We start from the raw sequence: 23928 nt of genomic DNA, 5'->3' as shown, positions 1-23928 counted from the left end.
GGAAAGCAGAAAGTGGAAATCAAAAGATGCAAGGAAAGGGACAACAGAAGAGACTGACAGTGGGAACAACCTTTCCACAACTCTCCCTGGGTGAGGGACGCTGTGCTGGAAGAGGCTTTGGAGAGAAATACTGGCCCACTCTTTAGCAGTGGGAAGGGCTTTTGGAGGCAGGAGGATCTCACCATGGTTGGTGGCACATTAGTTCCTCATGATTGCCCAGGATGCAGCAAGGAAGAAACTTCTGGGGAACCACAAAACCCAAGAGCCTGTTGGCCAGCGTGGCTTGTGCCAGCCCTGCAGCAGTTGTTCCTCCAGTAGCTTGACAAAAGGTGATGAAGAGCACTATGGTCTCCCAGCTCAACTGCCAACTCCAAGCATGAGAAGTGTTTATGGCCACATCTCCTCGACTGGTGAAAATCCTCACCTGCTGATAGAGCTCAAGTAGAACAGGTTGTGGTTCCTCCCTGTGACCCAGGAGGCAACAGCCAGGAACAGGTGCCTGCCCTGAATCTGCTGGAGTCTTGGAGATGGGCTTAGACTTTGTCCACCCAAAAGGGACCTCGCTCTGCCCCAAGAAGGACAACGCACTGGGACTTCACCCTGTAGGGCAGAAGGTGGTTTCTTGCCTTCCAGACAGGCACCTGCTTTTGAAGTACTGCAGTTGAAGGGATCACTGTGTTCTCATTCCCTGCTTGTCTTGAACATTTGCTTGGTCCTTCTGCTTGATGGCAGCAGGTCTGTGGTAGTCCTCCTGAACGTCTAGCAGGCTTAGGGACCTGCCCTGCCTCCCTCCCTGCTCCCCTGCACGACCCTGAGTACAGGTGCAGTGCACCTCCTCAATAAAGCTGCTCCCGCCAGCCGCAACCGCCCTCTTGTAACAGCATGGAGTGTCAGGAAAGCAGCGTTTGGCATGTGCTTCAATGGAGATGGGAACGGGGGCGTCAGCCTGCAGCCGCAGAGCTGACAGCTTTATAGAGAGGGTGCATTACACCTCCGTACATCAATGCGCCGGATGCCCATGCCCCTCCTAAGCCACTAAGGTGAGCTCCGGTTAGCCAATTCAGAAGCTGCTTTTCAGGGTTGGTTTGGCACTGCTTGGTCTGCCTGGCCCTTGGGTGGCTGTAATAGGGCAGGCTCTTCCCTAAGCTGAGCGACTGGTCCTCTCCTTAGGTGGGAATCTTGGGCGAGGCATTTGCAGAGCTCCAGGTTATCCTTCCCTTCATTTTGTAGTCGATTTACATGTAGGAGATTTTGACCATGGCAAAAGCAAGTGAAATGAATAAAGTACAAAGTTCTGTCAGGTACTAGTCAGACACTGTTGATGCTTTAAGCATGTTAGCCATGTTACAATGGAAAGAAAAGGTGTTTTACATACAGAAATCTACATACATACAACAGCCCAAGACTTCTAGTTTTGTTGTTGTTGCTTAAACAAAGCTACAAGACAATGTTCAGGAACTGACCTTGGACTCTTTTTCCTCCAAGAGAGTCTCCAGCTTCTTTTGTGCAGCACGACCTTCATGGTCGTCGCTGACTATCAGAATGACGTGATTCCAGTTGAAGACTCTCATCATCTCAAACCAGACGTTGGCCTGGTGAGAGTACGGTGGGACCGTGCGCAAAAAGGAGAGGTGGATGCTCTGCAAGGAAGAACAAGGGCTCAACATAGGGTCAGCAACCACTGCACATCTTGGGGATGGGGTGGGTTTTGGGGGGAAGGGCAGGGATCCTAAGGCCAAATTTTGATAGAACTCTGGCTTGCCCACCTTGAGCTACCCCCTGGGTCCTGCACTCCATTCTTCTGGCTGAGAAGCAAACCTTGGCTATGGTTTCATACCTCTCTGTGTCTAATCCAGTGCATGACAGAGGGGTTTTTTTGCTTTGTGGTCTGTAAAAGGGCAGTGAAGAAAGCCCACCCAGCAATGAACATTCAGTGCAAATATAGCCCATCCTCTTGCCTTTTTGAAGATGTTACTGAGCAAAGGACATCAAAAATAAAAGAAACTCCTTCAGAGAGCGACAAGGAGCCATAGCAGGTACATGCTGGTATAAATTAGTTATTAATCATGAGAGAAGTTCAGAAAAGCGGTTTTATAATGTGCTGTTTGGCTGTTTCTAGGTCAGCTTGTTCTGCAGTGGCTCACAGGAGGAGGCGGCTCTGGGCTCGCGCCCCAGCTAACCTATCTGATTCGGTGAGGCATCTTTATGGTTGGCTGATTGAGCAATAGCAGTTCCAGCCTAATTAAGTACAGCACTCTTTGGGGAGCAATGGGACCAAAAGCTGTAGCTGACAGAGAGGTTTCAAACAATGCAGCCTCTCCATAAGGCCCTAGAGTCAAATATTAGAAAATGAAAGTGCTTACGCTCAGCATGGACACTATTTGACAAACCAGCTATGAGCTCAAGGGAGGGAGACATCTGAACAGGAGAGAATAAAAGGTAAAGCAGCATAATATTGCCTTTTTAAGGCTGAGATGACCTTCAGGACCAAACAGAGCTTGTTTGGACCTGCCCATCCAGAACCCTGTCCCAGCACCAGTCAGAAATGTCCTGACTGGGCCAAAGGAATTTGCACTGGAAGGAAAAAGACATAATGTCCACCATGGACATGCACAGGAGCAATGGGCAGACCAGACGATGCCTTTTCCTCACATTCAACACAGTGATAAAGTCAAACCAAACCATGCAACACACAGAAAACAGTACAACTTCCTGTCGTGGACAGGTCTCTCTGCAGTGGGACAGTGGGTCCTCTCCACCACCCTGGCCCAGAGCACAAAAGTGGTGGAGGCATCAGCAAAACTAACAAAGCACTGAAGACCTTTCCTGATCATGGAAGATTGAGAAGAGCTGTGGATGCTTAGCTGTAGGAGGAAACCAGGAGAGCTGTAACGAGCATCTCAGAGCTGCAATTTCATGTGACAGATATAAACATTCTTAATTGCACAAAGGGCAGGAGAAGTGTAGCTCAGCCCAGAAGCCCAGTAGCAAGCAATGGGATTGGGAAGAAGCCTCACAAGGACGAACAATGGAAGGACAACTACAGTCTCCTCACCCACAGGATGTTCAAGCTCTCTCTAGAGTCAGCCAAGATGCACAGGTAATTTCAGCTCCAGGTACACAGAAAAGATGGGTCAGAGCATTTTTAATTTTTAATCCCTCATCTTTTTTATTTTGTTGTTTTAAGGAAATAAATGGAAAATGGAAATAGGCAAAAAAATCAAAAGAGAAATTTTAGAAGAACAGAATATCTAATAGTAACAAAAATCAGAAAAATGCAGGCTTAAAATAAATTATCTAACATAAAACTATTTCATTCCCTTTCTGAAATAAAAATGTTGTTGAAATTTCAATATATTACATCAAATTATTTATTAGTTTCCCAAATGCCTTGCAAAAAGCTGTGTAAACTACTGATGACTCTCTGAATTCCTGTAAATTCATAGCACTAGGGGCAGATCACAATTTTTACTGAAAATTTTTTGGCCAACAGCTTGGATTAAGAGTTCAGACAAATCTGCTTTCTGAGGTGGTGTCAGAAGGGTCATGGACTCATGATGGTATCTCAGCTCTCAGATTACAGAATTGTAATTTTTAAGTAGGATAACAAAGCAAATCTAACTGCAGATGTTGGATCTGGATTTCAGGATGAGCACTCACATCCTGTACTCAGCTTTCGAAGCACCTGGGACTCCTGAACTTCTCTACAGGGCCTGAAAATTGGTAGAAAAATGAAAGTAAAGTCTCCCAAAGGTTAGTAAGTCCAGCTGGGAATCAGGTTTTGTGTGATTTGCTGACCCACATCACAGCACATGCAGTGGCAGGGCTCTGAACCCAGCACAGCTTTCCTGGCCATGAGGGGCTGTACTGCAAAGTATATGGATGCAATGGATTTTGCATCATAGTAAGCCCCTTTTCCTGCAAATAACTTCTATAAACTCTTGATCTTTTAACACAGTCTCTTGAGACAACCGTCACTCATTTCAGCTGCACTGCTCATCACACTGTCTACAAGTGCTTTAACTCCGGGCTGATGTGGCTTATAACCCACTCCCCTAAGATAAGGCACACAGCAAAATTGCTCCTAAACATGAAATAACAGTTCTTCTTGTAAGTGGCTTTGCAGGATTCACACTTTTTGCTGTCCTACAATAGTGCCAGCCAGGAGGGCTGGGCTGGGAGCGTGGGAACCACTGACATAAATCCTGAGCCAAGGAGCAGCTTTCTGCAATATCTTCCTAATGCCCCCAAAACCTGAGTGCTCTGCCCTGTGCTTCCTCAATTCATTCTCTTTCTGCACAAAGTAAGTAAGTACAGATTGGAATGGAATGCAGGCTTCAAACCTCAGCAGAAACGCACGGGGCTGGAGCGCCAATGCAGTGGGAGTGAGTGTGGTTATGAGGCTGGGGACGTGTGCTGGGACAGGACTCTTAGGAACTGCAAATCATTAGTGGCCCTGACTTTGCTGATGCAAGTGGATTTGAAAAGGATCTGAGTTTGAGTAGATGTGTATTTGCGTGCATGTATGTGTGCAAGCAAGGACTCTATGTCTGCGTAAGAGTGAGCACACAGAGGCAAAAAGCATGAGAGTGCAGGTATCCATGGAGGGAATGTGCTTGGGTGTTTGCATAGCTGCGCAAAAAGGCTGCCACCAGACAGCAGAAGTGCGTCCAGGCAAGGACCATGTACAGGTCCATGAGTAAAAGGACTGTCATCTTCTTCACCTCTGTCCTCTCCTCTTTACCTCTGTCTGTGATAAGGGCTCATCACAACTCACTGCCCATGGCTGGTAGAGAAATTTTTCCTACATGCTTGAGGAAATGATGTGCTTTGGTTTCATTACCTGTGGAAATCATGTGGGCAGTCCCCCTTTTAGCAACTGATGCCCCAAAACTGAGCTCTTTGGGCAGTTTCAAGAATGTTGCCAAAGATACCAATATGTAAAATTCCTGCTAAATTAGCAAAACCCACCAGCTGGGTATGACATAGCAGCCTTGGCCAATGTCTCCAAGCAAGACCTGTTCCCTGTTCTGACCAGCTGAGTCCCACCACAAACCAGCCTGCCCGCTGCCCCATGTGATAGCTGCAGACGTGGCAGGGAGCTGAGATAACTCTGCAACAGCCGAAATGTGTGTTGGGAGGGATCTTCAGTGGCGGCAGATGTATGGGCAGCTCAGGCTCAAACGCATCATCCGCCTTTCCCTGCAGTGCATGAAGAAAATGAGGAATGGCCCAGCACCACAGGAGCAGCCTTGCAGAGTGGTGGGGCTGCACTGTGCTCCTCCCACCTTGAATTCTGAGAGCCTGTGAAGAGCTTTCTTCTGCTGGGATAAGTGGGCTCCATCACTGCTGTCAGCACAGGCTTCATTGTACAGAGCCCCTCATCTACTCTGACGCACTGCAGGCCACCCTTGCTGATGGCTGTGATGCTCAGCAGTGGCTGTGAAACCCATTCCCAGGGCAAATATCTCTATGTTACATTAACCAGCCTCTCCAGTCGCTGGAGTGAAAGAATCCTGACCCTGATACCCTGATCTCAGTTGAGGCCATCACTTTTCTCCCCACTTTCAGCACAGCTTCCCATGCTGACTAACACTGTTTCTTGCCGAACATCGGTTGCCAGCGAGACCAGTAACAAAGACAAATGCTCCTCTCAGTGAACAATAACCCTCAGGAGGGCATGGAGTGGTTCTACTGAGACAAGAAGCTGCAGGGAAAAGCCACCGCCAGGTCCAGGCTGGAGAGACAGACAGACCTCATTTCAACTACGAGGACCAGGTGCTGCACATTGAAATAGCTTCCCAAGTGCAAAATGGATAAACTCCATTTTCCATCTCTTCCAGCAGCAGAGCAGGTCTCAGTTAAGATCCACTCCACATCTTCCACCACGTTGCTTCTCTGGGGAGAGGTTGGGATGCTCGGGACCTCAGGGCACCCACCCTTTGTCCCCATCATGTAGGTGTGGACCCACATGTTGCTGATAAATGGCACCAGATGATTTCCCTGCAAGCTTTGCTCTCATGCTCTCAGTGTGGTTTCGTATTTCTCATATTGTCAGGATGTCAATGTCATCTCATCGTTTTGGATGAGATGTAAAGGAAATATAAATTACTCATAAGGAACAGAAGCAGTAAAGCAATGGTCCAGCCTATCCATTCAGGGAGCCTCACATGAGAAGTTCAGAGTGCGACTACTCTGCAATGTGACTACTTTGCAATGCTCAGTCCATGTAGAGTCCATGAATGGCTCTCCAGAGTGATGGACACCACTATGAGCAGGTGAGTACTGCTCTGCTGTCTTTGCCATCAGACTCCCTCTCTCTCCTCCTGCCATTCCCCACTCACTGTGCAGGCAAGGGCTGAGCTGAATGACACAAGGATCTTGGTGAAGAAACAGGCAATGATTTCATAAGATGTATGCACAAGGAGGCCAAACAAAGGCTTCCAAACCAGAGCGCTCAGCTTGATAGCTGCAATACCATTTCTAGAACAAATAGTTCCTTGAATACTGGGAGCAATAAAGCTTTCTTTCCTATGGTATCTTTGTTGAAAGACTGACTACAGCTCATGGACCGTTGTGCTTGACTGGAGATGCTCCAAGAGCATCAAATGTACTCACAAACCTGTCTATACTGAAGCCCACGCCTTCCCTCTCCCTGTCAGCTTAGCCTTGAGAGGACCATAATTAACTCTGAGGCTTCAACCCCCTGTGAAGTTTAGCTAAAATTGTCTGATGCCTTCAAAACCAATCAGGGGCACGCACACAAAATGATCTTACAGGCTTGTTTCCATAGAAACTAAACTGAACGATATAATTTCCTGAATTAAAAAAAAAAAAAAAAAGATAAAAGAAAAGAGCAAGCTAATCAGTGAAAACCAAAAAGGGAACGAGCTGAACATTCCCGTGTTTCACCAGTCAGCCTGTCCTGCACGGTTATGCAGAGCCTTCAACATCCAATCCCATGGCTTCACACCTCTTTGCTCTGCTGTCCTCCACTCCCACCTTTGCAGGACCCTCCAGCTCCTGCTAGTCAACTGTTTAATATCCTTGCTCCTCTGCCCACTCCATCCCTGTCTTTGCCCCATCACCTGCCCGCAACTCCTCTCTCTGCAGAGAGCTCAAAGCCTCCTGTCCCTGGAAGGCTTGGTGGGAAGGAGGCTGAGCATGGTGATGACCAGGCAGGAGCACTCTGAGGGGTGAGACACACAGTGTGGTCTCCCTTATGAGTCTCTGCCAAGCATGTGAACCACACAGTCCTGCACCTACAGCACCCTGGTATTCAGTGGGGAGTGTCTCCCTGCCACTGTAGTGGGTCACCACTATGCTCTTCCAGCTCTGGAGTAAGACAAATGGGTTTTATGAGCTACTTTTGCAGAAAACATGTTTTAAATGGGACAAAAATGTCTGAAGCAGAATCTGCTGGGGAAGTTCCTACTGTCTCAGTGTGAACACACAAATTCAGCACAAGGTTGTGCTGTCTAAAAGGTGATGAACTTGCTGCAGTGAGCACGGCTCTCTGAAGATGAAGCTGGACCAACAGCATCAGACCCTTTCTCTGCCATCGTGTCCCTCTCAGTGTCATTGCTGATTAGACCTATCTCCTCCTCATGGCAGCACTAACCAAATTCCCCCTGCGTATTTCCTACCTGCTGCTGCCCTCTCCCTTGGTCTGCCAGCTCCCTTAGCATCCCTTTCCTTCTAAAAGTGCCTGATGGGACTCTGCCAGGGCATGTGGGTCCCCAGCCCTGTCAGCCACTGCTGCTGTCACTGCCATGGTCTTGGCTTGCTGGTTGTCTTACCATGTTGGTGACAGAATCATGGAATGGTTTGGGTTGGAAGGGACCTCAAAGCCCATCCGGTTTCAACACCCTGCCATGGGCAGGGACACCTCCCACTGGATCAGGGAGGTTGAACATGAACCAAGCCCCATCCAGCCTGGCCTTGGGCACCTCCCGGCACGGGGCAGCCACCAGTTTCCTGGGCAACCTGGGCCAGGGCCTCCCCACCCTCACAGCAAAACATTTCTTCCTAAGATTTCATCTAAACCTGCTGCTGCTCCAGCCAAGCAGTCCTGTGGGCTGCATCTCTGGGAGCCTCTGCTCCTCCCTTCTGAAATTTGCCTTCATTTAGCATGTAGGCGGAGGGACTATTTTTGCACTGAACATTTGCATTTGTGAATATTCACATTTTCCAAGCAAAGGCCGATTCGTGCTTTAAAACAAGCCTGATCTCACCCACTGAGCTCATGCACCTAGACAAAAACCTCCATCAAGGCTGCAATGGCATGTGGTCCACCTGGCTCTGCTCAGCACCTCCTTTTGCTTTCACTAATCCCAAAGTGTCTTTGCAAGATGGGTTGTGAGCTGAGCACCCAATGGAAGAGCATCTCATTGCCCAGGCCAGGGCATTGTTCCCAGCCCCTGCACACAGCAGGACCTCATCTAGTCTCCAAGTTTCCGCAGGGACAGTGGCTTGAGGCACTGGAATATGAACCTCTGCATGCCGGCTGGACTGAATGTAATTTATAGCCTCGTGATAACTTGTCAGTCAATTCTATTATCTCCCCTACCAATAATGCATAAATCCAGAGAAGTGAACACAACCAAACAACTTCCAAGCCCCAGAGAGCTCCTGCCCGATGTCCAGGCCCACTGGGATCCTCCTGCCCCACCACAGGTCCCCCAAACCTGTGGACCACCCGGGCACCCCTGGCTGTCAATAGCGAGCAGGGCAGGAGCTTGCTTGTGCATTTGCCTTGACTGACAAGCAGCGAGCCCAGCAGCCTGGCAGGGAAACGCTGCGGAACTCATCCAGCACTATGTAGGTCAACCCTGGCAGCTGCAAAAAAATCATGTAGAAGGGAATGCAGGAGAGAGAGGGAACTGCAGATTTAACGGGAGAGGACGGGTGGGCAGACAGACACACAGGTAGGCAGGGTAGTGTAGACATCATTAACCCTCCTGATGGGCAGTCTTGATTTACACCATATGTATGAGGGACTAGACTAGAAACATGCAGCAGTTACCTTATCAGAATATATAGACATGCGTGTTGTCAGACCAATGACAGGGATCCTGTAGAAGCCAGCTGTGTATGATACGGGTGTTGGTGTTAGGTGATCGTTGGGAGCAGGAGGGTGACTAACTAATATTGCATAGACCTGTAGGACAGGATACATGACACAAACATTATTTCATAGGAGCACATTGGCTATCAAGTGTGATCATTTTCCTTTTCATTTCTGCAATGTCAAACAGCCCCACGTTAACGCAATAATGGCATTCAAATAATCAGGAACAGGGGGGGCAAGGACTGCACCAGGGAGAGAGGGGGGTTGTGCCCTGGCTCGGGCTGCAGCCTGTGTGAAGGTGATGGGTCTGCTCAGGGTTATGTCTTAATGGAAATGCCGTGCTGACCACTCCGCTCGCTAAACTAATAACTTTCATGGATTACAGATTAAAGGGAAACATCTCCCTTACAGTCACACTGTGTAATGCGATTTCTTTAACCACACATTTAATACTCAGTTGTAATTCCCCTCCGAGGACTATTACAAGCAAAGTGGTCAGCTGGGACTCCAAGCAGGAGAAGGAGCGCAGAGCCACCGAGCAAATCAGCCATCTGTCCCCGGGTACACAGAGAAATGAGAAAGCAGGGGAGCGGCAGGGGGCAGGAGCTTGGATCTGCCCTCGGTCCACCAGGACAATGGGGTACAGGCGATCTGGGTTATACCAAAATGGGAAAGGAGGATCTAAGCAAGATCCTGCTGTTCTTACAGCGCTGCGATTTTGGTCTCCAGCAGGATCCCATTTTGTGTCAGAGAGGAAGGAACTGGGTAATCCCTGGAGGATCCTTTGTTACATTAATGCCCTTTCACAGCACAAGGAAGGTCCCCAGCTGGTGACAGGTCTCCAGCTAGCATGAATCAGTGCAGGGGCTTTGATGTCTGGGAGGAAATAACAGTTCTTCTTCCTCCAAGCATCTGCCTGAACCCCAGGACATGAGCCCCAGGATGTGCTCGGTGCCCAGGCTGGAGGGACAGCTTTCTAGGGCAGGAGAGGAGGATGAAGAAGGACTGGGGAACAGGACCTGGGGACTGGGTAGGGAGGGAAGAAGGAAAGATCCTGCCTGGTGTTGGGTGGGAGCAAGCTGAGGGTGCAGAACAAGCTGGGGCAGGGGTTGGAGACTCTACTGTGGGAGAAAGGAAAAAATACTAGAGAAAGGGTTGGGGAGGCAGGAGGAAAGGAGTGTCCTGCACAGGGCTGGGGCACAGGCTTTGAGGCAGGATAGGCTCTGTGGGGAGAGGCTGGGGGCTGTGTGGGATCGAGAGGTGCGTTGCGCAGCAGCTGGCTGGCAGGAGCCATTTTGCACACGCAGGCTGGCAGCCCCTCCTCTGCCTCGCAGCCCCCTGCTCGGGCACAGCACCAGCGAGTGAGGACAGAGGGTGGCTGTGCCCCATGCTGGGGCTGTGGGGCTGGGAAAACCTCTGTGTGTTGGGACAGAACAGCCACCCATAGCCCCCTCTGCACCCTGGATTATCCGCCCCCCATGTCCCACCGCTCATGCAGGGGTGTGTCAGTGCCTGCAGCCCTGCACCTGCCCAGGGGTCTTGCCATGGGGACAAAGCTTAGAGGCGGCATGGGCACAGGCATCCATCAGCTGGGCTGTTTAAAGACAGCCTCAGCTCAGTGAGGGACCAGACTGCGCCTTCTCCCTGCTCCCTGCCAGGCAGCGGGTATCTTTTACAGCCTGCGCTGCTCTTCCTGCCCAGCTCTGCCGGCATCCCCAGGGATGTCTCCAGCCATCCGCCACCTCCACTGAGGGAAGCTGAGCTGTAAATGTCAGCTCTGCTCCGCTCCTCTGGCCCCTCCAGCTCTCCCCCACCTCGCTGACCTTGCGTGTGCCTGGGTGTGCATATGTGTGGGTGCATGTTGCTGTGTGTCTCTGTAGTGCAGGTGTTCATGCAATTTGAGTGCGTTTGTACATATGTGTGGGTCCACATACACTTTTTGCATGTGCACGGGTATGTTTGAGGTGGAGATGTGTTTGTGCCTGCCTGCCTGCATGCCTGATGGCCCCGAGTGGAGGAATGTGGCTCAGCACCCACAGCACATGCAGGGGAGATGGAGAGGCTAAGACACAAGCTGCCCAGGGCACGCAGAGGATCCAGGCTGCCCCCACCACTGCTGCAGATTCAGGCTGCTCCCTTGCTTGTGCTGAGAGTGACCCATGTTGAGCAGAGGGAGGAGCATGCGGTGCTTGTGTGTGCAGGCACGTATGCATGGTGTGCATGCCCTTCGTCTCTCTCTGTTTGCAGGGGTGCATGCACGCATGCCAAATGTGTTGTGTGTGTCCATGACTCTGTGTGTGCTCAAGCTGTGTCTCTATGTCTGTGGCTACTGGTGGTGTGTGCCTGTGTTTCATGCGTGTGTGTGGCAGCGGTTGTGCATGTGTGCCTGCGCTGTGTTCTGTGTGTGACCTGGGAGTGTGCACAGCCATGCAAGTGTGTGACCTGGGAGTGTGCGTGTTTGTACATGAAGCAGCGTGTGCTTGTAGGGCACACAGTGGGGTGTGTTTGTGTGGCAGTATGTGTGTGTGCGTACTTGGAGCATTGTGTGCTCATGTGTGGGCACCAATGAATGTATGCATAAGGCATAATGTGTGCACCAGTCTGTTTGCACCCTGATGGGAGTATAGACATGGAGTGCTTTTTTCTGTGAGCCTATGTTTGCACAGTGCATCACGTGTGTACATGGCATGTGTGTGTTCATGCAGTGCTGCCCATGGGCATTCCCACCACCATACATGAGCCCACAGTGTGTGTGCATGCATGGCACACCCTGTGCCCACAGCTGCCCGCAATGTGCGCTTGTCCATATGTGCACACAGCATGTGCCTGTGTGCGTTCATGGCAATGTGCGTCTATGCATGGTGTGTGTGTGCATGGATGTTGCTGGCTGCACATGTGGGGTTGGGTGGGAGTTCCTGCTCTGTGTTCCTGAGCCTGGGTATGCCCCAGTTGTATGTGTCAGAGCCGCTGCATGTGCAGCACACTCCCCTGTGTGTGAGGAGAGAAGTGGAACCAGTGTGTGCAGTAGAGATCTTGTGTGAGCCTCAGGGTGTGATTGTGAGCCTGTGTGCGTGCCTTTTGCATGCGTGTGTGAGCGTGCATGTGCACTAGCATGTGTGTGTGAGCCCTTGTGTACACCAGAGTATGTTTGTGAGATTGTGTGGACGCTAGGATGCATTTTTGAGCCCAACTATGACCCAGGGTGTGTGTGTGAGCCTGTGCGGACCCTAGGATGCATTTATGAGCCCATGTGTGAACTGGTGTGCATTTGTGAGCCCATGAATGCCCCAGGGTGTGTGCAGGTGCCCATGTGTGCCCCAGCCTGTGTCTGTGAGCCCCTGTGAGCCCCTGTGAGCCCCAGAGTGTGTGCAGGTGCCCGTGCACTGGAGCGTGCTGCCCGAACGCGCTTACATAAAGGCTGCAATGCGGGCGGCGGAGACCCAGGGCCCCAGGGCAGAACCCCGCCGACCACGGCTCTGCCTCCCTGATCCCCGGGGGCCGCCGGGGGGCACAGAGGGGCCGCGGTGTCTGCGGCCGAGGAGGCGGTGGCTCGGCGCCCTCCGTTGACGGGGCTAGGGCGTGCCGGCCCGGGGTACCTGGCTGGAGATGAGGTCCTCGCAGACGGAGAGTGCCATCTGGATGGCGTTGGGCTTGTGCGTGACCGAGGTGGCGTTGAGCTGGAGCTTCCATGTGCCGTGCCTCTTGTTGGCCTGGTTCACCGCCTCGCGGAAGATCTGCTCATGCTTCTTGGTGCTCAGCACCGCGCCGATGTTGACGATCTTGGGGTCGCAGCCGGCGCGGGCGAAGGAAGAGGAGAAGAGCAGGGCGAGCAGCAGCAGCCGCATGGTGCTCATCCACGGGCGGCCCGGAGCCCGCCGGGCCCCCGCGCCCCCCCGCCCCGCTCAGCGCTGCCCCATCGGCCCGGCGCGGGCGCTCTCCGTGGTGCTGGACCACCTGCTCCGCTCAGCGCGGCCCCATACGGAGCCCTGCGCGGGGCGCTCTCCCTGGTGCTGAACCGCCTCGCTCAGTACAGCCCCTTGTAGGTCTGTCCCGCCGCTGGGTGGTCTCGCTGGTGCTGATCCGCTCCTCTTGGCGCAGCCCCTGCGGTGTCTGACCCGGCAGGGCGCTCTTCTTGCTGCTGCACAGCCTCGCTCAACACGGCTAGTTGTAGAGTCTGGTCCGGAGCGGAGCGAACCGTTCTCTTTGATGCAGAATCTCTCCTCTCAGGCAGCCCCTGTGAGGGTCTGACACGGAGCAGCTTGGCCCGGCTGGGTGCTCTCCCTGGTGCTGAACCGCCCGATCAGCGCAGCCCCAATGGGGACCTGGCTTGGGCCGCTCTCCCTAGTGCTGAACCTCCCACCCCGCTCATCGCAGCCCCATGCGGGGTCTGGCCCGAAGAGGCGCGGGGCGCTGTCCCTGGTGCTGAAGCTCAAGCTCCTCTCCGCGCCGGCTCCTCCCGCTCCGCCAGCCCCGCGCTGCCGCAGCGCCCGCCCCCGGCCCGCCCCCAGCCCCACCGAGAGCCGCGGGACCCCCGCCGGCCCCGGGCGCTGCGGCACAGCCCTGCCGGGGTACACACACACACAGAGCCCCCGGCTGCAGCTGCCAGCCGGGCTGGACACTGAGGGAACCCGGGGAGGGGAGCTGCGTGGCTGGAGGCTGGCTCCCGCACAGCTGAGAAGCGTCGTTGGTACACGGGGTGCAGAGTTGGTCTGGGGCTGAGCTTCCAACGGCAGTGGAAAGCACCTTCCAGGGCTCCGACTCTGTCCTTCGCACTTGTGCTTCCCATTCGGCATCTGAGTATTGGCTTTGCTTTGGGAGGCAGTCACACCAGATATTGGGTAAACTAGGATCTCACCAGACTCGGGATAAACCATTCCTCAACCATAACCACACCAGATTGGCAGCAAACCATTCCTAAGCCATAATCATATCAGACTCCGGGAAAACTATTCCCCAGCCAGGGGTCAGAGATGCTGCATAACTGGGAATGTTTGCTCTGGAGCACAAATCCTGAAGACTCTGGTCCAGGAGAACCCTCCTTTGACCAATACACCAGACTCAGTTATGTAGCGTCTCTGAACAACACTCCCTGGCCAGGGACAGTTGCTTGTGACATGAACACCATGAGGGTCTGTGCTCACTCTAGTGCTGCAGAACCCTCCTTCGACAAATACACTTCTTGAACAGAGATGCTAAGTAGACACTCAGGCTGCTTCCTTGGCTTCACTCTATCTCTCCAGACAGAGCCACCACTCTTCCAGACATTAGCTCACGGAGAACTTGGACATTTTCCTCCATTCAATTAATTACATTACTCTAGGATATGACCTTAAGATTTGTCTGCTGAGGAGATTTCTTGGGGTTCTCTTTATCTGCTCCTGGGCTACCATTAGCCTCCTCCAAAGGAAATGGAGCACAACAGCTAGTGGCCAACATCTGAAGGAGAGTCCAGCTCCATGGCTGAAATGAATTGATTTCCACCTCGGGACCATGTCTGTCCCATTTCAGGGCTAGAGGAGTGAGGTAGCCAGAACATCAGATTGTCTCCCAGAGCTGCCACTTTGGCCTTCTTGGAAAAAACAAAGGGGGCTGCAGATAGCGACAGGGTGTTGCTTTGTAACTGCATGGGACAGGTGCCACCAGCCAGCCCACTGAACACCAGCCAAGGCAAGAGCAGGCTGAGTGCTGCAGAAGAAAAATCACCAGAGATATTTTTACATCAGCCATTTCTAGGGTATTGCCGCAGCCCACCTCTGTGCTTGCTTGCAACGTGAGTTGAAGCAGAATGTTTTTCCCCCAACGCAAATTTTCTCACTGGCATCTCTGAAGTGCAAGTTGCCATGGAAACCATTTTGCCTGTGTCCCACGTTGCCCACATGCACTCAGAAGAAGCTGCAGAAGCAAAATGGCCGTTGCGTAATGCCGCAGGGTCTCAGCATATGAGGATCTTGTGTACTAAACAACACCCTTCTGGCTATAAGACCCTCTCAGAGAAGCTGCCGACAATTGCTTGGGAAGGCAATGAAACCCATGGAGGTTATGATGCAGTACATGAGCGGAGGAAAATGGCCTCACCCCACCTTAACTCTTGCAGTGCTTTGCATGGAGCTCTACACCAATCCTGCTATGCTCTCAGTGCAGATTTCTAGGCACACTTTAGCATTTTCAGTCACTGTATCACTCCTACTCCTCCACATATGGAGATGAGGGCTTTGTGCCAGTCTTGCAATGACTACTACAAGGGGCCTGAGTGCTGTCCTGAAGGGACAAAGGGTGCAAGCTGAAGACAGTTACATCCATACCTTAGACCATGTGCATTTGACTTCAATCTATCCTCTGCCTACCAGGTACATCTGCAGTAGGTCTATTGGCAAGAATCTGTTTTGGAATGGCTTATACAGACCTCCATCCAGTGTGATGGCAGTAGAATAACAAAGGCAAGATGTGACCACGTCAGGGGGTTAGCAGGCAAAATGAAGGAATAAGGCAGGCTTTCAAATGTTATTTGGCTTGTTCATATTAGAGTGTAAAAGGTCTTTCCTCCTTATTATCTGGAGTTCCCTGCAGGAATAAAAAGGTGCACAGGTGTTGAGCTTCTCCTCTGTCACCCAGGAGTTGCAGATGAGCATACTTGAGAGTCAGGCTCTTCCCTCTGTGCCTCTATTCAGTTTTTGTCTCCAGAGACTCTTGTTCCTGGCACCATTGCAGAGATCTGAGAAATACCTGCTTTCCTCTCAGGTCATGCCTCTCACTGGGTCGTGTTGTCCTGGCATCAGGAACAGCCCAGATCACAACCTCCAGCAGCCAGGCTCAGCCAGCACAGATGCTGTCACTGCATGACTTTAACTCTTACCATGTCCTCAGGCTCTTTGATCATCTGAAGGCCGTGGGTGCATGTGGGGTTTTCCCAGGGCAGAAGATGTGTAAATGACAGATACAACTGAATCCACCAGCTGATCCTTGTGTGGACTCCGCAGCAAGTGATGGCCTTTGTTTTTCCAGTCACTGCCTCCTGCCTGATCATGGCAGCCTTCTTAGCCATGGGTTGGCATAAGAGCTTAACACAGATGCCTGTTAGAAGTTAGCATGTGCATAGTGTGATCCTGCTTTTTATGTCTGGCATCTTCTGGATGCAGGGTAGTTGGACAAGAGCATGGGGCTGAGGTTTCAGTGATGTCCCATTGTCTATGAGTGGTGTAATTCCTCCAGTGGCGAGAGTAAGATAGCATAAAACCTAGAGACCAGGGAGCAGCATTAAATCCAGCCGGAGATTTCATCTGCCTTATGGTGAGGCATCAGTCCCAGTAGTGGGAAAGATAATATGGAATTTCATAACAGAAGAAATTAAGCACAAGGAATACATGTCATGATAATCATCACGAAGCTGCCAAACAAACTAAATTCTTCTTCTGGGAAAGTTACAACTTAATTGATATCACTAACCAAACAACTATAACAGACTATGGAAAAACATTTTATATACAGCTGCAAGATGGAAGAGTGAATAATCTAAGGTATAAAACTAAGTAAAACACATGCTGAGAGGCCATGGCAGATCTGGAAGAGCAGTTGTTAGTGAAGAACTGCCAGGTCATTGAGGTGTTCCTACAGGTATGAAGGGATTTGAGATGTGCTTGATACATCATTATTTTTGCCATTGCCCTGGAAGGAATCACTGCTGATAACATCTGTGAGACAGCAGCAGTGATGCCAAATACTTTGGACTGTTTGATAAGCAGACTACTGAGACCTATTTTAAGACAGTCAGTGCAGAGCCGTGTAAGTAGAAGCAAGTATTATTGGTCCTGCCCTTAGGACAGGGCTGCAGATGCAGTGAAAACATTGACTGGAAAGGTGGTCTCTAATATTGACCAGGTGGTCAGAGGTCAGAGATTTCTAAACTAAAAGGAGACAGTGTTGTCCTTGGAAGTGCCCCTGAGGGGTCAGAGCAGCAGCTGGCAAAGCCTTGACCCTCTGTAGGCAGCAGTGGGGAATCTCAGATGGGAAAGCTGCCCTCGGATATGGGAACTCCATTCTTTGCAAAAAGGCTGAAAAAATGGAGAAAAGGGCCCCTGAGGATATTTGGAGAAAAACTCAGGAGCTGCTACACAGAGATGAGAGTGGGTGAAGTTGGAGCACGCTGGTATGGCATCATGCATTGCCTACCAGGTGCAATGACAGATGATTGTCTCTGTGTAGATCCTTCCCCCAGGGGTGCTGAGCATTGGACAAGTTGTTTCCAGAGTCACTCCCTAACTGCAAGCACAGCTGGGGTAGGCGGGGTGGTGAATTTGGAAGAAAGCAACCCTCCTCTCCTCATACAGTCTTCATGTCATGGCCAAAGCCTCCTTCCAAGCTTCATCACATCTCCTGTTCCTGTTGCTTGGGCACTTGGACACCTCCCCAGGGGTGCCATGACCATGGAAATTAGAGGAAAGTAGAGAAAACCTTCCCTTGGTCAGTTGCTCTTTGCCAGATGACCAACACAGGGATGACTTGGAACAGGAATGGGGAACAGCACTAGACCCCAGTCTGAGGTCAAGGCAGGCAGCAAGTGGTGGCAGACAGCAGGCAGGGATGATGGACAAGGAAAAGAGTGCAGGTGCCCCAGGCATAGCTCCTTACCACCTGCCTGGAGCCTGGTGCTGTGCACTCCTCACTGTCAGTCCACTGGGGGATGCAATTCATGTGAGCATTTGGGATGCAGCAGGAGGACGTCCTTGTCACAGTGTGAGCCATCCATCCAGACTGACAGGCAATGGCTGGCAGAGAGCAAGGCACCGAGAGTCAATATTTATGTGGTGAGAGAGCTGCAGAGAACAACGAGGTGGAGATCAAGGTGAAAATGTCTGAGCAGCCTTTTGGATGCTCTGCTGCTCTACTGTTTCCATCTGTCTTCCAGATGATACCCAGTATGGACTGCAGTCCTTTAGCAGGTCTTGTGTTCTCCGTAAATGCTTCCTCAGCCAAAAGGGACTCAGCCCAGCCTACTTTACAATTCATGTGTGGCTGATGGAGTCAACAAGCAGCATAATTCTCTGCTCCAGCACCGATGCAGCATAGCACTGCCTTGCTATGGGCACCCGTGTCGTCTTCATTCAGGTTTCCCCACAGGACGTGAGATCTAGGGCTCTACCACCCTCTCAAGCACAGTATCTGCCACCTCTGGAGTTCCTATGATCACAGAAAGAAGCTACAGTAGCATTCTGTGCCAAGCAACAAGAATGGAGTGGGAATCACTCCCACTCCACTGTCGGGTCACTGCATCATATATGCACAGGACCATTCACACCATCCACCCACACTTCGCCTTCACCTAAGGCAGGTGGGCATTCACAGGGCTGGGGTGATTTAAAACAAGACACAAGTCACTAATCTGGCTTTTGGATACCATGAGGTTTCTGAGCAGCGAGGGAGATATTGGGGTGACTGGTAAGAGGATGGGACATCAACAGGCAGAGGTGAAGGCAGAGAGAAAGAAACATGAAAACTTCTGTGAAATCAGAATCACAGAATGGTTTGGGTTGGAAGCGATCCAACCCAATAAGTCTATCCAGTTCCACACCCCTGCCATGGGCAGGGACACCTCCAGTGGATCTGGTTGTTCAAAGCCTCGTTCAGCCTGGGTCTGAACATCTCCAGGGATGGGACATCCACAACTTCTCTGGGTCACTTGTACCAGGGCCTCTCCACCCTCAAGAGGAAAACATTTATTCTGAAGATTTCATCTCGATCTCCCCTCTTCCAGTTTACAACTGGTCCCCCTCATCCTCTCCCTGCATTCTCTGATCAAGAGCCCCTCCTCAGCTTTTCTGGAGCCCTTTTCAGCACTGGAAGCTGCCCTAAGGTCTCTCCACAGCCTTCTCTCCTCCAGGCTGAACAATCCCAAGCCTCTCAGCCTGTCCTTGTACGGGAGGTGCTTCAGCCCTCAGGTCATCTCTGTGGCCTCCTCTGGACTTGCTCCAACAGATCCATGTCCTTCTGGTGCTGAGAACTCCAGAACTGAGCTGTTCCAGAAGGAGCTGAATGCACAGAAACTCACAGTCAGATGTGGAGTAGGAACGGGTGGGAATTTCCACTGGAATAATTTTCTAAGGAAAAAGCAGCATTCACATATTTGAAACATTCATTTTGACAAAATTCCAAGTCTCCACTGGAAAACCAGCCAAGAGGTGGCTGGGCTTCAGCTGCCTGCACATTGTGTTCCAGGAGATGGGACAACTTGTCCTCAGGGACTTCCAGCCCCTTGGGGCTGCTGCAGAGCAGATGATGGAAAGGAGCTCAGAGACACTTGTCACTAGTTGGGGGCTTCCTGCACATCTTCACCTCAGAGGATATCGGAGCCTGGGCCCAAGTACTTTGGTGATGCAGTCACCAGTGCAAAGTGGTCAGAGATGGAGCACACTGGGGAACATCGGCCCCTGTGCAGCCCTCTGTGCTCCCCAACATGCACAGCCTGCCATGCTCAGTCCAACAGCTTGGGTGTCCATGGGAAATCTTGCTGATGGGATGGGACTGCCTTGCTTTGCAAGGTAAAGCCAACATCCAGGGCTGTCAGATTCACATCCTTTATCTCCGGGGACTCTCTGGGGAACACTGCAACGCCAGAGCCTGCTGTTGCACCAGCAAACTGCAGCCCTGCTCACTGCAAGGTGTAGCAGTGATGGAAACAGTTCCACCATTGAAAAGGACAGACAGGTCAAACCCCCCAGGGAAGGGGATGTATGAGGTTCTCCGCGTGGCTGTGTCTCTTCAGCAGAGTCCAGGTGGTGACAGGCTGCATCAGTAGGCAGAGGTGTTACTTTGTGGTGCCCCATCAAGTGGAGAAAGATCTCTGAGCATGCCCAGCATCTTTGGGCTAGGATTAAGCTGAAAGGGGAGAAGGGAAAGGGCACCAATGACAAATGAGGGACTCAGAAGCTTGTAACCCTTCCAGACATAGGTCTCCTCAAAGACAGGACGTTGTCTTCACAGTGATGAGTGCAGAAATGTGCGGGAGTTCCCACCTCCACACCTCTAAATTTGCCTTCAGGAAGAGGCAGCAAACACCTCCTCAGCAAAGCCCCTTTGTGTTCATCCCCAGGCCTCCTGTCTCACTCCCAGGAGCCCATCACAGTGCTCAGAGCTCCCTTCACATCCTGGTTTCTATTCACATCCTGTAGTGAATGATGCCTAAGACACCTCAGTCCTGAGTACTTCACACCGCTGCTTGGCAATTCCCGTGTCTTTGGGAATATTTAACAAGTGCCAGGGGCTGCTTTGCCCTTGCAGCTCCCATGTGAATGCTCCTGACTTTGAGAGAACAGAAAAATAAGAGGGCTGCTTTCCAGCCTGCTAGATGTGGCTTTCAAAGACACCAAACATGACAAACGAGAGGTATACAGCCTCAGGAGTAGCTTTGGAGGATGCTGAGCAAGCCAGACAAAGCCAGAGCTGGCCCAGTTCTTTCAGTATGGCATGTAAGGGCAGGAGTTGACTTTCTGGTGCACTTGACATACCTCACCCCAGGAGCCAGCAGGCAGGCTGTAGCGTGGAGCCTGGGTGTGCTCCAACGCACACTAGAACAGATAATTGCAGGGTTAGAGCTCTGATACAAAACCCAGAGAGCAGGAACGTGACAGCAAACATGTTCCCACGAAAGCTGTGCCCCTCTGTCATGTGTGATTGATACTTGCTAGAAGATTGAAACCTTTAGCTGAGGACACATACAAAGGTCGATTACACAAGTTTTATTATGAAACCAGCCTATAAACAATTAAAACATGATGAGACAAGGCTAAAGAGCACTGGTTTTGAAGAACCCAGTTTTTATCTAATCTCCTGCCCCGAAGGTATCTTCAATATACTCACAAGTCAGCACATCTGGAAGGCAAGACACACAGTCTCAAGATGGGCTTTCTGGAAAGACACAGGTAGGGTTATCTGGTGAAAAACATTGAGAGTCTTTGTGGACAACAACCCAGTTCTCTAAAGTTTCATCCTCCTCCTGCAATCCTGCAAGCTGCCCTTTACTTCCATTTCTGTCACCATGTCAGATCCCAGTCCTGATCTCATGGAGAGACATGGTAGAAAGTCCCAGCCTGTCTAAGGTTTTCTAGAATAGATAAACACCACATTTCTCCTTCACTTGTTTTTCTGTGGAATTAAACCTTACATTGTCAACTTCTTGAAGCAGAGGAATCCTCTCTATGATGACCACTGCCCTTGTATGTGCCAAACCTGGGAGCGAAGCTTTTCAATTCTAGGTGTTTGGTTCAGCAAAGTCAGAAGCATTTGAAACTGAGAGTTTGTACACTGTGAAAGGTGTTCAGCGTCTGTAACCATAGGGCAATACCGCAAACTCCAAACAAACATTTCAGTATTGCTAAGGTTGCTATGTACCAGTCAAAAGACTCTCAATGTAGCCTGAAAACAAGTACAGAGACAAAAGCCTACAGTTACCTCACCAATGCTTACTTATACTCAGCTTGCATAATTTACAGAAACATTTACTGTTTCTTGGACTCAAATATCCTAACTTTCTCCTTTTCTGTTTTCCAGCAGCCTAGGGACGGTTCCCTGAAGGTCATTGACAGGCTTTGCCTAAGGAGTTAAGAATGAGAAGGAGATCTCTGCATTGGACTTGATTTTCCCTTCTTGCATGGGCTGTTCTTCACCCTAACACTGCCCATTCCAGCACTCCTGAGCCAGGCACCCCAGAAAGCTGGAGGATACAAGGTAGAGCAATACACCCTGCATCTGCGGGGAGGTTCTGCCCAGCACAGGGGTTTGCCCAGCACAGTACTGAGGATCATTGATCTGACGGTCCCCAAACCACCCACTAGCCTCTGTATTTTGTGCTATGGATGTATTTATTATGTAGTTTTATGTCCTGAATAAGTCGATCTTGAAAATTTCTCTTTGACGTGCCTCATTTTGACTTGATCCTGCACTTACCCCTTGCCAGAGTGGCTGCTTTCTTCCTTTTCCCTGTTCAGGCAGGACTTGCAGACTGTCCCTCTCTGAGGGAGGTCTGTTTACTTCCAACTGTCGTGTTGAACCTCCTGCCTAACTACATTGGCATTCTTCTCCTTGATCATATATATTTGTCTGACCCTTTCATGATATATATATATACACATATGATCCAATAGACCATATACACTTGTCTGATCCTTTCATGCAAGGTCTTCAAGCAGTTCACCCTGTCTGAGTTCATCCTTTGAGTTGCTCATTTGGCTTCAGCCAGTTCTTCCCTTTCTGAGTTCTTTTCCCTTTTCAGTTTCTCAGTATGAGGATGGGTATCTTGATTTGCTGCTTCTCCTAGAAATCTCTGACTACACCCACATGATTGGATTTGTATTGGTTTACATTAGATAATAGGAATTTTTTTTTTAACTGACAGTGGTGGAGCCCTGGCAGAGGCTGCCCAAGGCAGTGGTGGAGTCTCCCTCCCTGGAGAAGGTCAAAAACCATGTGGCTGCAGCACTTAGGGACATGGTTCAGTCAGCATGGTGGGGTTGGGCTGATGGACGGGATGAGTTCAGTGGTCTCTTCAGCCTTAATGATTCTATGATTCTGTGATTCTATGATAGGTGGCTTTTCTACAGTTACCTCTTGAACTTGTGCAATTCTTCAGACTAAATCAAGCATCACTTACCAGCCTCACTTTTCCAGCCAGCAGGAAAGCTCAAACAGCCCAACCTTGGCTTTGCTCAGATTTATCCTCTCTGCATGGAAGGGATCTGAGTCCCCTGTTTAGCCCTGTTTTTCATGCTGGCCCCTCTCTGAGGTACTCTTGAACCCTGAGAGCCCTGGAGGTCCTGTCAGGTGCTTGATGCGAAAGCCATCCCAAACACCAGGTTCCCTCTTTCTAAGCACAGGACAGCAGCTCAGGAGGATGCTGGGATCTGTGTTGATCTAATGAACGAATCTACTGGATTTAAGACCACTCTTTCAGGTAAGTGTTTTTTTCCTCACATGTGAGCTCCCTCTGCTCACTGTGTACCGAAGAAAACCCCAGCTCCCTCTGCTTGGACCTCCGAGCTGCCTGCAAGCTGTGGCGTTACACTCCAGTCATAGCACCTCTGTTATGAGGACAGACTGAGACAGCTGGGGTTGTTGAGCCTGGAGAAGAGAAGGCTCCAGGGAGATCTTTGAGAAGCTTCCAGTGCTGAAAGTGGCTCCAGGAAAGCTGGGGAAGGACTTTGTACATGGAGGTACACCCAGGTTCAGGCTGGATATCAGAAAAAAATTCTTCACAGAAAGAGTCATCGGGCACTGGAACAGCTGCCCAGGGAGGTGGTCGAGTCACCTTCCCTGGAGGTGTTTAAGGAACGGGTGGATGAAGTGCTGAGGGACATGGTTTAAGGGAGTGTTAGGAATGGTTGGACTCGATGATCCAGTGGGTCCTTTCCAACCTGGTGATTCTATGATTCTGTGAGTGTTAGGATGAGGGGGGATGGCTTAAAATTGGAATGAGGAAAATTTAGATTAGACATGAGGAAGAAATTCTTCACCATGAGGGTGGTGAGGCAGTGGCACAGCTTGCCCAGGGAACTGGTGGCTGCCCCATCCCTGGAGTTGTTCAAGACCAGGTTGGATGGAGCCTGGAGCAACTGAATCCAGTGGGAGGTGTCCCTGCCCATGGCAGAGGGTGGAACTGTATGGGCTTTGAGGTCTCTTCTGACCCAAACCATTCCATGATTTGATGAATTTCATAGAATCATAGAATCACCAGGTGGGAAAAGACCTCTTGGATCATCAGGTCCAACCATTCCTATCTGCCACTAAACCATGTCCCTGAGCACCTCGTCCACCCGTCTTTTAAACACCTCCAGGGATGGTGGCTCCACCCCATCCCTGGGCAGCCTCTGTCA

The 23928-nt window shown here is 50.8% G+C and overlaps 1 protein-coding gene across 24 annotated transcripts in view; it reads right to left on the bottom strand.

Moving 5' to 3' along the window:
• The window catches only part of GRIN1 (glutamate ionotropic receptor NMDA type subunit 1), a 41424-nt gene extending 27887 nt beyond the window's left edge, over positions 1–13537 (bottom strand). For all 24 annotated transcript variants that reach the window (XR_008452994.1, XM_054084113.1, XM_054084115.1 and 21 more), the window contains exons 1-3: positions 12667–13537; positions 9026–9160; positions 1464–1640 (exon numbers count right to left, since the gene is read on the bottom strand). Coding sequence is in view for 23 of the 24 variants with exons in the window: in XM_054084113.1 (XP_053940088.1) it covers positions 1464–1640; positions 9026–9160; positions 12667–12924 (570 nt within the window). In the remaining variant the exon portion in view is untranslated. The remainder of the gene's footprint in view (positions 1–1463; positions 1641–9025; positions 9161–12666) is intronic.
• Positions 13538–23928: the final 10391 nt, after the last annotated feature.

The sequence above is a fragment of the Cuculus canorus genome, chromosome 19 (genome assembly GCF_017976375.1).
Source record: "Cuculus canorus isolate bCucCan1 chromosome 19, bCucCan1.pri, whole genome shotgun sequence".
NCBI lineage: Eukaryota > Metazoa > Chordata > Aves > Cuculiformes > Cuculidae > Cuculus > Cuculus canorus.
The sequence above is the reverse complement of the archived record's forward strand: the minus strand, read 5'-3'. Positions and strand labels throughout refer to the sequence as shown.